This window comes from Juglans regia, chromosome 3, assembly GCF_001411555.2.
Source record: "Juglans regia cultivar Chandler chromosome 3, Walnut 2.0, whole genome shotgun sequence".
NCBI classification, from domain to species: Eukaryota; Viridiplantae; Streptophyta; class Magnoliopsida; order Fagales; family Juglandaceae; genus Juglans; species Juglans regia.
The window spans coordinates 7,103,647-7,118,938 of record NC_049903.1 but is presented as its reverse complement, the minus strand read 5'-3'; the positions used below and the strand labels follow the sequence as shown (position 1 = coordinate 7,118,938).

Here is a 15,292-nt window from a genome sequence, read left to right as displayed (position 1 = left end):
AAAATATTATAAAATTAAAAAATTATTTGAGTATAATATTTGAATATTATTTTTGCTTTAAAGTTTTAAAATATTATATTAATTTCTGTATTTTGTTTTAAAGTTTACGAAATTTATAATAATTAGGTAATGATTATATGAAAAAGATAAAAAATTAAAATTAAAAAATATAATTTTGTGTTTTAATGATGTTTAAAAATAAAATAATAAAAAAATTTAAAAATTTATCGTTTCATCTCGTTATTAAAACGATGTGATTACCAAAACAAGGTGTTGGATCCCATGCCCAAGGGCCAAGAGTACTTGTACGTTCGTCATGATAGTACTACTGACTACTAAGATATATATAGTACTACTGCTTCTGATATAGAACGGAAGCTTAAATATTAGTCACAGGCCACTAATATTTAAGCAAGAAAAAACTCGTTTTCAAGAGAAGTAGTACTTGTTTAATTTCACATGATCCCATTGCTGTTAGCTTTAAACGCGCGGGGAGACTGCATGATAACACATACAATATAATTGAATTTTGAAAATGCTCGATAAAGCTTAATTAATTTTCCCTAAATAATGGTACGTTGGATATAATCTAATGGCCAATCACATTAATGGAGAGAGAGAGAGAGAGAGAGAGAGAGAGAGAGAGAGAGAGAGAGAGAGAGAGAGAGAGAGAGAGAGTGGGGGAAGGTTCGAGCATGGGCTTACCGAGAGGAAAACAACGAACCTGGGATGGCACGACCAATGGTTTTTGTGGCTTGTCTAGGTGGTTCATGCTTGTTTCATTATGGGCTTCGAGGTTGAGCAACTGGGTGGCAGCAAAAGAGCTTACTCTGTTTTTGTATGGTGATATAGAGGACGATGGAGGCTGAGTGCGGGTTGATGGTGCAGGGGCAGCGTTGTGGAGGAGTATGCAGCGGCTTGATCTCCTTGGGAAGCTGCAGTTCCGTACGATAGGGCTAAGGGAGGCCGTGAGGGTGCTAGGCTAGCTTGTCGTGTGGGGTTGCGGCATGGAAAAACTTGACAGTGGGGCTACCTTTCGGTGGTGGTGGTGGTATAAGGCAGTGTTGTGGAGGAGCAAGGTGGTTCTCGTGGCTGGCGGTTGAGGAAAGTAAAATAAGAGGAACGGTGGTGAAGCGGCTAAATATGTTGGGACACGGGGCTTCCTTTGCCATGACACTGCGAGACTCACGGTTGTCGTTGTCGTGGTTTCGTGGTGGCAACCCTAGGCTCTAGAGGAAGAAGGTGAAGGTGCATGGGGCCTGTGCGTGAATATGTGTATATATATAGTATTGCCGTGAACCCTAGTGGAATGGAGATGGAGACGTGCATGGTGTGGGGTTTATAAATAAACTGGACTTTGGGTCTCATGGTTTAGAGCTAACGGGTTTGGGCCAGTTAAAGCAGTCCAAATCTCTTTTGGCTTGTCCATATTTTCATGAATCAGAGTATTTAACCAACACTAATGGACCTTGACTCAATTTCTAAAATAATCAAACTTGTCCCATAATTTTTTCGGACTAATGCCTGCATTGTCCATTAAAGATTTTAATCTAATTATCAAGTCCAAAAAAATACGTACTTTGCCAAAATAAATTTTGGCCCCGAATAAAGTTTTTAAAACTCAAGTGAGCTTTTCATACATATTAATCCGAATAAAGTTTTTTTATAGAACCGACGATCAGCTTGGGCTTAGTGCTCGGTCTGGGTGTTACAACTTTGGCTATATACAACAGATGAACATATACCTGACAAATTGAAAAATGACTGATGAAGATATGGTAAGTTGTCTACTGAACTATTGTTAGTAGAACACTCATTAGCATTTTTGGAATTAAGCAATTCGAGAAGTTGTTTGCATTGCTCTTGAGTAAAAGGAATTTGTGGAAACTCCTTGACTGCCTTTGGGAGATCATGAAAAACTTGATTTGCAGCAGCAATAAACCCTCTATTTCCTTTCGATTTGAACCCAAGTGATTAACCATGGAGTTTGTAACATTTGTCCACCAGTGTGCCCAGTTGAGCCACAATGTGTACAAATTGGTTTATCTTTTCGAGTGCCTTGCACATGCTTATTCACCAATCTACCATGTGCAGTATTTAAACCAAGATTAGGTCCAGATCGTGCAAGCAAGATTGCATTTTCCATTCTTGGCATAGCAAATGGACGAATCTCTCTGTCTTTATTTTCTTGTAATCAAAGCAAAAACTTTATTTAAAGGTAGCAATGGATCTTGCAATATTATTTGGGCACGTACATTGTTGAAAGATTCATTAAGCCCCACAAAGAATTTCATAACATATTCTTGTTGATGAGCCTCTACAACATTCCTCGTTGCACTACAAGTACAACCACAAGTGTAGATTTGAGAAGACTGGTAAATGCTTAGTTCATCCCACAAACCCTTGAGTCAAGTGTAGTAAGCATTTACAGATTGTTGATCTTGAACTAATTCAGCAATTTTTTTTATTTCAACTGACGAATGCGAGGGCCATTGGTTTGCGAAAACCTTTCTTTCAAGACATCCCATACTGCCTTTGCCCGGGTGATGAAGACAATGCTCGATGCCAATTCTTTCGAAACAGAGTTTAACAACCAAGAAGCCACAATGACGTTTCCATGTATGATAATTCTCGCTAGATAGAGGCTAAGTAACAAGAATGGTGCGTGGGTTGTCACCATTTTGAAAATACGGAGTAGAAGAATCCTCACAAGGATTGAAAAGAGCCATTTACAAAGAAAGGAAATAAGATTTCAGACGTACATCAAAGCTTAGTGCTCTGATCATACCATATCAGAAAACAGAGCAGCAAGAAACAAAAGGGAGAAAAAGAAACGTGTAAAAGAATTCTTGATATTCTGTTGTAGTACGTACGTACTTAGTTTACACAGTATGAGTACACATTGAGGTACTATCTGATTGGTTGAAAATATTATAAGTGAAAATATGACTGGTAATTCTAACAGTAGTACTAATTGTCCCTAAAATTAAGAACTTGTTTTATTTCATACATTTGTAATATACAGAACATTCTATTTAATTAAACTCTAGAGATAGAGCATGCATTAAAAAAAAAAAAAATTACAATATTATTAAATAACATTTTCTTAATCATTAAGTAAAAATAAATAAAAAATGGGAGCAGGAGCATGAGTGGGATCCCTAGCTAGTATTACTTGTTAAAAAATGATCTATTAATTAATAACTAATAATTAATTTATTAACGAATGGGTAAATCTCGTATCTAATATTACAGCTTCCCCCAACTACCCTCCCTCCTTCTTTCCCATCACAACACCGAGGAAGTTCATCAATTGCACCCTCAAGACACTTGAAACAATTAGTGCTCGAAAGGTCCCTTGTGCATTGTGCCAAACCGTAGAGTTTCTTCGATTGATCTCCCATCTCTCCCTCTCCAACTGCATACAGTTTTGGGGTGCCAGACGCTTCCTTGGACAGTCGGCTCAACAAATCCCTGGCTTTTTGGTTAAATACTTTGGGATTAATACTTACATTTCTCACGTTCAACATGTAGAACTTGTTTTCGTTATCGATCTGGCCGAAGAAATCTTTGTTCATGTACTTCAAAAGACAATTATCGTACCAGATAATTGCACCTTCATTATATGGGCAGCGTTTGTGAATTTCGTTGCTGGCCTCGTTAACACAAGTCATGCATTCCGTGGCATTAACATCACCTCGACAGAGAGCAAGACCGTGAGTTTGGTATTGATACTTACCCAAAGAAGCAAGAGCAAAACCCTGAGGAGGAGTTTTGTAGTACAGAACACTCAAGAGCTTTTTTAGGTTTGATTCGTATGGGTCATTGCTTGTAAAAAAATTAGACTTATACAAAAATGTAACAATTCAATTCGATATTTACGTAATTCAAAATTAAAAGAAATAAAATGCTGCACAACATTAAAGTTTAATTTTCAACATTTTGATTTTTTATTAAAATTTTATGAAGAGTTGGTATCAATTTGGGAAAAAAATAAAAATACTATAGTCCAATAGTAAAGTTCAAACCGATTTGTAACATTGCTTATTTTTCACATCTAAAATCTAAGAGCAGTGTTACACCCTCCGAGATGGGTTTCGATAAGGATAAAAAAGTTATTTTTTTTTTAATTTTTTATTCAATTTTTTATACCCTTAAATATTAAAAAAAATTTACAATATTATTAAAAATATTTCTTTATAATAATAAGATGAAATGAGATGATAATATTTCTATATTTAAACAGGACGTGAATGAGAAAATGAAAAAAAAGTAAAGAAAATATTTGTAAGAAATTGAGATGAAATAAATATAATACAAAGAGATAAGCCCAATGAAAATTACTGTAAAAAGACACAAACCAAAAGTCGGCAGAAGCAAGAAAGAAACAAAACATAAGCTATATTCATGATAAAATCAGGGGCAAAATAGGAAAAATTTTGTTCGACGAAAACACTGCTATTCGCTCAGTCGACGCTTTGCTTCGCTTGCGGCAGTTAACGGCGGGACGAGAGGGGTTGAGATTGGAAGGGGAGGGACGCCGGACGCAGGGGAAGAGAATGGGCCAGGTGGTGTTGGCCACGCCGGCGTGCGGCTGCGCATTGGAGGGGACGAAGAAAAGGACGGGCCGCTCATTGGATTTCCTCGTGGCGGTTAACGGCAGCACTACAGGGCTGAGATTGGATGGGAAGGGACGCCAGCCGGAGGGGAAGCTAATGACCGGGGTGGTGTTGGCCACAATGGCGTGTGGCGGCGCACTGGAGGGGACGAAAAAACGGACGGGCCACGCCTTGGATTTCCTCGTGGCGGTTAACTGCGGCACGACAGGGGCTGAGATTGGATGGGGAGGGACGCCTGCCGGAGGGGAAGATAATGACCGGGGTGGTGTTGGCCACGCCAGCGTGCGACGGCGCACTGCAGGAAACGAAGAAACGGACGGGGGAGGGGGGAAGAGGGGCAAAACGGAAAATTGAGAATAGAAGGAGGGGCAAAATGGGAAGAAGAACAGGGGCAAACCGAAATTTAAAAATTAAAGCAGGGGCAAAATGGGAAATAAAAATATTAGACAAAAACACTGTTGATAGGCTATTCGCACTTTATATATAAGTAGATATGTCAGCCTCTGCGTCATGATGTGCAATATAGTTGGGCATGCATGTGCACGCACAGATAATTGGCCGGTTTAATTAAATAAAGTTGAGTACAGTAACTAGTAATTTAAACAAATCATTAATGTGGAATTACTTTCGCATCATGAAACTGAGCCATAATATGGTTGAGTCAAAGCTAGCTAGCTAGGGGAGGTATTTTGAATGTCATCTCCTAGCTGGTTTAAAACTTTAAAGTACCGTGGAATTACTTTCGCATCATGAAATTGAGCCACGATATGGTTGAGTCAAAGCTAGCTAGCTAGGGGAGGTATTTTGAATGTCATCTCCTAGCTGGTTTAAAGTACCGATCCGCCTCAAGTGCCGCTTGGAATTAAAGTCGAAATTGAAAGTTTGTGTACCACTTCTTTTTCTATAAATATAATATTTAATTCCATGATTTTTTTCTTATTTTTTCATCTTTCAGTCAAATATACGATATTCGATCTATCTATATATATCTATATATATATATATATAGAAAGATTGAAGGAAAACTTCAGAATATCTATATGCATGCATGCATGCATACATGGTGATTTTCTTAATTGTTGTATCCTCGAGAGGATATTTTTTTGTAATTAACCCATGCCAATTATAACAAAGTCTTTTAAGTGGTTGTAATTATGATCTTTATAAAAATAGTATTTCAAACATGCACGCGGCTTCAAATTAACAATTATTTTTTAATATGATATTACTTTGTCTTCTCATTAATTTAATTTCCTCATAGGACCGAGAATTCGGAAGCAAAATCCTAATCTAAATTAAAATTAAAAAAACATATACCTGTATGGCCGGCATGCATTATATATCTTCCGTTTTATTTTTTAACATGCAGCAGATTATATATACAATATATCCTGATTCCCTAAAGCATCTTTTATTATATTATATATATAGGATAGAAATTAATTGGTACGCTAAAAATGAATAATTAATTGCTAATTGTGTTAATTATTTGAAGCTGGGGTCTAACTAATTGTAAGTAGTACATTAGCTAAATTCTAATATTGATCAATGTATTAATTCCCACAGCAAATCTGCATATATATGTAATTAAGAAACATAAATTTTATTCAACCATATTTGTGGACACTGGACAGTTGAAACAACACAAACATACAATAGAGGTGATAGTAATCCATATATATATATATATATATATATATATTCCCACAAAAGGGAGAGTCATAAACTTATTCATACACGCACACTTTATTTTGCTTAAGAACCTCATGTAGAAGATTCAGAAACCCTAGATATATATATATATATATATATATATATATATAAAATAACCCTTATGATTTATATATATCTTCTATGTGTTGACGAAGGGGTAAATCTCGTATCTGAAGTTGCAACTCCCACTGACAACTCTTCCTCCTTCTTTCCCATCACAACAACGAGGAAGTTCATCAATAATACCATCAAGACACTTGAAACAGTCAGTACTAGAGAGATCCCTAGTGCATTGGGCCAAGCCATAGAGCTTCTTCGATTCTCCAATCTCTTGCTCTCCAACTGCATACAGTTTTGGGGTCGCGGATGCTTCTTTTGCTAGTAGGTTCAACAGCCCCCTCGTCTGTTGGTTAAATGTGGTGGGATTGCTAACATTTCTCAAGTTCCACATGTAGAACTTGTTTTGATTATCGAGTTGGCCAAAGAAGTCCTTGTTCAGGTACTTCAAAAGACAATTATCGTACCAGATAATTGCACCTTTGTTATATGGGCAGCGTTTGTGAATTTCGTTGCTGGCCTCATTAACACAAGTCTTGCAGTCTGATGCTCCAACATCACCGCGACAAAGAGCAAGCCCATAAGTTTGGTATGGATGCTGACCCGCTGTACCGAAACCAAAGCCCTGGGGTGGGGTTTGGTAGTTAAGATTACCCAAGAGCTTTTTTAGGTTTGATTCGTAAGGGTCATTGGTGGTGAAGTTTTCAGAGCTTGAACAGAAATGGAAGAGAGGGCTGGCTCCAAAAATGGTTTGGAGAAGGAGAGCAAATGTTAGCAGGTAGACAGAGGAGGTGAACTGTGAGGAAGACATTTTTGGAAAGGAAATGAGCGATGAAGATTGTGTCATGTCTTTAAGCTATGGACCATGCAGCACTTATTTATAGTAAATCTGACCAGCCAGCCCTAGAGGGCCGGAAGATGTAATGGCCGCACGCTCTTTCCTCAACTTTTCAAGTTGAATGAAATTGTCAAAAATAGGCTGCGTTAATTGTTTGAACTTTGCAAAAGTCAAAATATGGGTAAGTTAAAACCACACTCATGATCAACGACTTATCCCACAATATCTTCCTAATACTTAAAAGCATGTATAAGATCAACAGTAGTGAATAGTGAATTCAGTGGAGTCACCAGCGTCGTCTTCTTCTCGTTCATTTCCTTCCTATCTTATTTCATTCAGCCACATTTTTACATCTTAGTTGAACATTAAACATCTGGTTAGCTCTTCTTCGGACAGTCCAAAATATCTAACCTTGATAGAAGGGATGGAATGCAAGATATTTTGTAGAATCTGCAGACGTTTCATATTCGACTGGAGGAAGAAATATTTCTTGCCGTGCTGTTTGAGAGTTTTCTTCTCACCGTTTGGTATGCAAAAATTCCTAATTTCACTTCAGCATGTTGTTTTTCATCTTCTCTTTCTCGCATATTTATTTTCATTTCAGATGTATTTTCGCATCTCTGTTTTCTTTATTCTGTGTTTCTTTTTGGTTTGACGAGAGGAAGAGAGAGTTGCCGTGTGCGTGTGAATGGTAGTGTGCGACGGAGAGGGAAATGGAACTTCGTGGTGGCCGGGTCTGGTAGAGATTGTCGCCGGTATGAAGTGGTGGAGGTGTGGTGGCGTGGGTGGCCGCCTACGGCTGCGCTGGTTGAGAGAAATGGGAGAAACCCATTTTGGATGGGTTTCCACGGGGGACAGATTGGGCTGCGCGTGGGGGACATCGGTGGGGGCTGGGTTGGTCGCCGGCGTGAGGGGGAGTCGCCTGTGGTGGTCGTGACGGTAGGTGGCCGCGTACGGCGGCGCCGGTTGAGAGAAATGGGAGAAACCCATTTCGGATGGGTTTCCGCAGGGGAGACCTACGGCTGCGCGTGGGGGACATCAATGGTGCCTCGGTTGGTCTTCGGCGTCAGAGGGACTCCCCGGTGGTGGCGGTGAGACTGGCCTGTGCACGGCGGCGCCGGGCTGGGCTGAAGGAGAACGGATGTGAGGAACATTCGGGCCACAGAGAGACAACGTGAGGGAAAAAAAATTAATAAAATCATTATAAATTCACTAAAAAAAATAATATATGTTGAAAAATATCTATTTATTTGTTATTAATAAATAATAGTCAATTGTTTTTTTTTTTTTGCATAAAACTGAATATATAATATAATGTTAATAGGAATGTTTAGGTAGAAAATAACTTTAGATGAAAAACTCAGTAATATCCCTAATAACATCGGTATCCCAGTCAAAATCATTATAAATTCACTACAAAAAATAATTTATGTTAAAAAATATCTAATTATTTGTTATTAATAAATATCAGTCAATTCTTTTTTCTTTTTTTGCATAAAATTGAATATATATTATAATGTAAATAGGAATGTTTAGATAGAAAATAACTCTAGATGGAAAACTTAGCAATGTCCCTAATAACATCAGTATCATAGTCAAAATCATTATAAAGTCACTACAAAAAATAATATATGTTTAAAAATATCTAATTATTTGATATTAATAAATAATAGTCATTTTTTTTTGGTATAAAACTGAATATCTACTTATATATAAAGCGCGAAGAGGGTTTGTAATAGTGTTTTTGTCTAACATTTTTTTTTTTCAATTTTACCCCTACTTTTATTCCAAAATTATGGTTTTGCCACTGAGAATTTTCTCATTTTGTCCTTGTCTCTCCCGCGCGCGAGCCCCTCCTCCCCTCTCCCCCGTTCGTTTCTTCATCTGCTACGGTGCGCCGCCGCACGCCGTCGTGCTCGACACCGCCGCTCTCATTCTCTTCCCCTCCGACCGGCGTCCATTCCCTTCCAATCTCAGCCCCTCTCATGCTGTTGTTGACCGCCACGAGTGAATCGAAGCCGCGGCCTGTCCGATTCTTCGTCGCCTCCAGTGCTCCGCCGCACGCCGGCGTGGCCAACACCGCCCCACCCATTCTCTTCCCCTCCGTCCGGCGTTCCTCCCCTTCCAATCTCAGCTCCTATCGTGCCGACGTTAACCGCCACGACGAATCCAAGCCGCCGCGGCTCTTTTTTTTTTTTAATTTAATTTTATTGATAGGAGCATTGTGTTTTTATTGTGTTTTATTTCCTTTAATTTTGAATTATATAAATATTGAATTGAATTGTTACAGTTTCAGTATAAATCTAATTTTTTTATTTTATTAATGGTTTTTGTTTAATGATTTATTAAGAAATAAACTTAAATATTTTTTTTTCATTTTTGGATAAATTGAATAGTTTATTAATTAACTTGAAATTAATTACACTATTTGAGGTAGATCTATAATTTTTAATGTACTATAGTTTGTTTAATTTTTTTTAAAGGAAAATGATAGGATTACTACTCTCCTACTACTCATTTACTACTCATTTTATATTTGATTTTTTTTTTTAATTTTTTATTTTACTTAATGGTTACGTAAGTGATTATTAATAAAATTATATATTTTTTTAATTTTTTCGATTAAGGATGTTAAAAGAATATTTCAAAGAAAATCATAAAAAAATAAAAAACTTGAAATTAACTATGAGTAGTAATTGGGTAGTAATAGGGTAGTAACCCTATCATTACCTTTTTTTAAATGTAAAGGATAAGACTTTATAAAATATATGATTAAATTATTTAATACTTACCACTGTAGTTTTGAATTTTAAAACTGACACATTATATATTTATTTTGAAAATAACAAATATATAACATGCGCATCCAACTATAATTATTAAGAGTAATAATAGTAGATTGGTTAGTATAATTACAAATTTTCATAAGGAAATAAATTATAACTTCTTAATAATTTAAAAATATAATATGTCATTATTACTATTTTATTTACCCAAATGTGAAAATGTTAAATAAATTAATGTTTTTTATTGTTATTATTTTTTATAGTGTTTCTGTTTTAATAATATTAAAAAGAGTTATGAAAACTTTTGAAGTAAATTAAGATGATCTAGTTTGCATTTTTAAATTAAAAGCTAAACTGCTTTTGAACTAACGCAATAATTTAACATTATTTGTAGTGTTAAATAATATGGTCTAGAATATGTTAATATATATTAGAACATTTTTAATTTTTTCCTTCTCTGAAAATTTATATAATGTTGGAGAGAGTTAGATGAGATGAAATTTTATAAAAAATAATTGAAAGAGAGAAAGAGTTAAATAAAAAAATATTATAAAATTAAAATATTATCAGACACTTAGATTATAATTTTATAATATTATTTTTATTTTAAAATTTAAAAAGATAAATTATATTTTATTTGAAATTTGAAATTTTGAGAAAGTTGTAATGATTATTTTTAAAATTTTGTATTTCAGTTATGTTTAAAAAGGAGATATGATATGATATGAAAATTTTGGAATAAAATCTATTTTCAAATAGACTTTTATTTGAAAATAAGTAAGGGATGAACAATGTTCTTATCAATTTCTCTCTCTCTTTTTCCTTTTTTCTCATCAAATCCGGTTCTCTTATGTTTTTGCTCTTTTGCCGATTAGGTGAGTTTGGATACTGAGGTTTTTTTTTTTTTTTGATAGCTTAGATCCTAATTGAGATGAGATTAGTTGAAATGAAAATTAAAAGTTAAATAAAATATTGTTAGAATATTATTTTTTAATATTATAGAAACATTAGTCTTTTAAACAAGAGATTTTGGTAAGGTTAACCAATCAATATTTTATTTTTAGTAAAAGAAATAATCTTAATTTGCTTATGGATGTTACATTTCATTTAAATGCATTCAATTCTTGAGTTTGCTGCCTAACAAGATCCAAGATTCTCATTATATATTATTTTATCTGGAACTCGTAAAAATACTATTGGATATAAGCATTGATATTAGGGTTTATAATATGAGATAAAAAGGTAAATGATTTAGTTAAAAATCCTTATTCATATGCTGCTTGTGATAATATGATGATTTACTTTACACGATGATTCTATCTGAAATTGGTCATATTTTACTGCCTATTATACATCTTACAATATTTAATAGTAGACAACTGGGCATACGTGCAGCGCACGTTGCCCTTAACTAGTATAATATAATGTAAATAGAAATGTTTAAATAGGAGTCTATTTCATTAAAATTCCATAAAGCCCATTGAAGTTAATTAGAAGAAACTTTTTTCTTTTTAAGCTAATACAAGTGAGGCCAGGGTGTACGTACTAGGGTGGGTGTAGAGAGGGTAGAGAGGGGATTCTTTCCCATTATTATTTTTAAAAAATAATAAACATTAATTTAATGGTTGATAGACAATGCATGCAGCTACATCAGAACAATGCGATAGAAATGAGACGGGAACATGAACATTATGCACGCACTCTTAAATGTCACACGGATTTGTGAACAGATTCAAGGCCAAGTATCTACATATATATGGTATCGACATGATTATTAATCTAGACTTAAGAGATCATATATAATTATTAAGATATTCAGGGACTAGGAGTACTTAGTGTGAGGTTGGGTATTAGCTGTTAGCTAGGCCGGGACCCAAAAATTTAAAATAAAATAAAATAAAATAAAATAAAAGAATTGCAAGAAATAATTAATTAAAGAAAGAAATTCAAATTACCTTCTCGGAAATAGCATCTTGAACAATAATAATGTCACTGGTAATTGCAGCTATCACCTTTTTGGTTGAAGATTCAGTGTCAAAGACACTAATAAAGATAGATTTAACATGGATCTCGAATATGCCATCCACATCTTTCCTGCTTGTCTTTTCTCAATATGTATCCAGCAAGCCACCTCTATATATAATTTTATCAAGTATAATTAATATATATATATATATGTATATATATAATTACACACATCATGTTCATGTAAGGAGGAGGAAGATCAAGAGCAATTAATAAATAATTAATGCTCGGCCAGAAAATTAAAGTGTTTGTTTACCTGTCCATGAAGAAAACAGTATAGCTATACTGAGATACACAAAATCCAGTCAGTACTGCACACAGAATATTGAATAAAATATGTCAGAACATTGAAAATGGGTTTGGGAGCTGCTGGCAAGCAAGTTGCTCCACATTTTCCTTTATGCATGTGGATGGTCGACCTGCCCTGGCACGTGACTTTTGGCTTACTTCTTTTTGTATTGTATTGATCTTTGTGTTAAGAAAATAAAAGCAGAAATTTGAAAAAATTGTATTTTATATTTAAATAGTATTTACAAAAATAATTAAAAAATTTTGAAATTTTCTTATCTCGTCTAACTTTCCAAACAAGCCCAAAAACAAAATGAGCTTAGATCAGGAGCTAAAACAAGAAAAAAAATCCAAGGCTAGGCAATAAAAAAGAGGCTTTCTTAGTTGACACAGGGTTTGAGTGGGTTGTGAATAAAGTGAAATAGTATAGAATAATGTACGCCAAACCGGCTTACGTTTATGTTTATTTAATTATTGGTTTTAAAATACATTACTCTTCTATTATCAAAATTTCTTCTTTCCAATTATCTTCATAAGTGATGTTAATATGATTAATTATTTAATGATTCAAATGAACATATAGTAGTATATATATAAGAGTCTGCAGACAAAATATAACGTTCTAAAAAATTTCAAAATTTGTTGCTCCCTTTTATTTGTTTAAATAGTTGATTCGGTTGTGAGTTTTTGATTTATACATTTTTCGTCTGCAATTCAAACTAAAAAAGTCATATAATTTTTGTTGGTGGTGCATTTCTAATTATTATTCTCCATTTTTTGCAGCTTGGTTGAGTTTGCTAACTTGGTTGGATTTCTTTCGTCTATTTCTAATAGTACCAAGGTAACAATGCTCTGAATGTATCTATTTCAATGGTTGTTTTTTGTTTGTTCAAACATATATTTTGATTGAAAATGTTTATGACCTTGCATCATCATGAGTATATAGTGATGTATATATAAAAGTCTACAAATAAAATATAACATTCTCATGGATTTCAAAATTTATTGTTTCCTTCTATTCGTTTAAAGAGTTGATTTCATTGTAAGTTTTTGGTTTTGACCTTCTTCATCTTGAATTCATACTAAAAAATTCTTAGTTTTTATATTTGTTGGTAGTACATTCTGAATTTCCATTCTCCATCCACCAAATACAATACTAACTCTAAATATATAGATTATTGTCTAATATAGACCTTGAATATCCTCATAGACCTATAGTTTGTTTTCCAAACTTGCTTAAACCTATTGTTTGTTTAAACTTATTGCTATTTAAATTAGTAGTTTCTAATTAGAATAATCTATATTATCCTCATAGACCTTATCATTAAATTCTCTTCTTCTACATTATATGTTTATATTTTAGAACAATTAAATACAGAGCAAACGTGCCTTGCACGTAGCTTCACCGCTAGTATATATAAATATATATATAAATATATATATTTATCACTTCGATCGTCAATCCTCGTACTGGATAGTGAGTTTGCGACGGCATATATATGGATCAAGAATTACGAAGAGATCGATCGCATATTAAAAATGAAAGTTCCTCAAGATTATGGTGGTATATTAGATACAAATGTAATATATAAGAAATAACATTTGTAGTCTTAGGATGTGCAAGTCTACTCATAATTTTTTTAAAAAAAAAAGTGAAATCTATTATTAAAAAATAAAGGACACAGTGTTATATATAACATGATTACTCATAATATATAATAGAAAGTGAGATGAAAAAGAGAGGCTTCGAGGGAGAGCAAACACTTTGAAGGCTATATTTTTATTATTCTCAAGTGTTATTGAATACAATGCATAAATCTCGCTCCATTCATATGAAAATTTTAAATTACAATGAGATAAAATAAGGAAAGTATCTCATTATGAAAATTAGATCAAGATGATATCAAATCATTATTATCAAATTAAATTCTTGATTTAATATTAATATCTCCAACAAATATAAATAAGTGCATACGTATCTTATAGTGTACGCATTAATACCATTTTATGACTTAGATTGCGTTTGAGTAATGAGATGATCTCAGATATTCTTAGCCTACAAAAAAATTCTTGAGATTTCAAATATATGTATCTAGAAGATATTAATAATGGATGCCGAGGGAAGCTTAATATGATCTTTTTGGTGGATTAGAAAACTAATCTTGACCGAGTTGGCATACATCCAATAATTACCCGGTCAATTAATTAAGCACAAAAATTAGAAAACTATTATTGACCGAGTTGGCTTACATCCAATAAAAAATCATTGGATATCATGTATCCTGTATATTAAAAAGATTATCGAGTAAGATCCACTTATATTTATTTATAATTAGTATCGGTCTCTTCATTCACTTACTTGATATGGTCATATACATGCATGATCATCTAATTATAGTTATTCCAAACAGCTCCAAATTAGTCTTGATCTTGACCAACCTCTTTGAAAGACACATATATAGGGCCCGTTTGGATAGTTAGATAAGATGATATGAGTTGAGATGATTTGTGAATAATAGTGAAATTATTAGTTAAAATGAGATGAGATGAGATGACATCACCTCTGTATCCAAACAGCCTAATCGTATTCCGCATGACGTTAAAATTATATGGTGCATATATTTTTGTATGAGAGAGAGAGAGAGAGAGAGAGAGAGAGAGAGAATTCTACAATCATGGGCCGTATGTCCAATACTGATCCTCGTAAGGTTGAAAAATATTATGTGTATATGTATAGTTCTTTGGTGCATTGGATTTTTATTAAAATTCACAAAAGACCAATTAAATTTCCATATATATGGGGAACCCTCTCTCTCACTCTAAAAAAAAAAAGTCTCCAGATCTGAGTTTCGTCAGATCCTTCCCCCCTTTCTCATTTCTCCTCCCTCTTTATTTCCTCATTTCTTAGTTTAGTTTTCTTCTTTCAAGGTTGAAAAAGTCAGATCTATAGTTTTCCGGCAACTCTT

General features: G+C 34.0%; 2 protein-coding genes across 2 annotated transcripts; both read right to left on the bottom strand.

Annotated features, from left to right (window-relative positions):
- Positions 1-3,197: 3,197 nt before the first annotated feature.
- On the bottom strand, positions 3,198-4,396 carry LOC108996154 (cysteine-rich repeat secretory protein 38-like). Its single transcript, XM_035688657.1, has 2 exons — positions 4,319-4,396; positions 3,198-3,845 (listed from the first exon to the last, which is right to left on the bottom strand). The coding sequence occupies exons 1-2, from the start codon at positions 4,394-4,396 to the stop codon at positions 3,198-3,200; spliced, it is 726 nt and encodes a 241-aa protein (XP_035544550.1).
- A 1,891-nt stretch (positions 4,397-6,287) lies between these two features.
- LOC108999103 (cysteine-rich repeat secretory protein 38-like) lies at positions 6,288-7,228 on the bottom strand. The gene has a single exon (XM_018975903.2). The coding sequence runs from the start codon at positions 7,198-7,200 to the stop codon at positions 6,472-6,474; it is 729 nt and encodes a 242-aa protein (XP_018831448.1). The 5' UTR covers positions 7,201-7,228; the 3' UTR covers positions 6,288-6,471.
- Between the last annotated feature and the right edge of the window lie 8,064 nt (positions 7,229-15,292).

Bases quoted from the DNA above. Each gene is read 5' to 3' on its own strand.
- LOC108996154 (XM_035688657.1), bottom strand. From the start codon at position 4,396: ATGTTTTGTTTCTTTCTTGCTTCTGCCGACTTTTGGTTTGTGTCTTTT. The intron at 3,846-4,318 runs GTATTATATTTA...TTTTTGTATAAG, and splicing joins TTCATTGGGCTTATCTCTTT to TCTAATTTTTTTACAAGCAA.
- LOC108999103 (XM_018975903.2), bottom strand. From the start codon at position 7,200: ATGTCTTCCTCACAGTTCACCTCCTCTGTCTACCTGCTAACATTTGCT.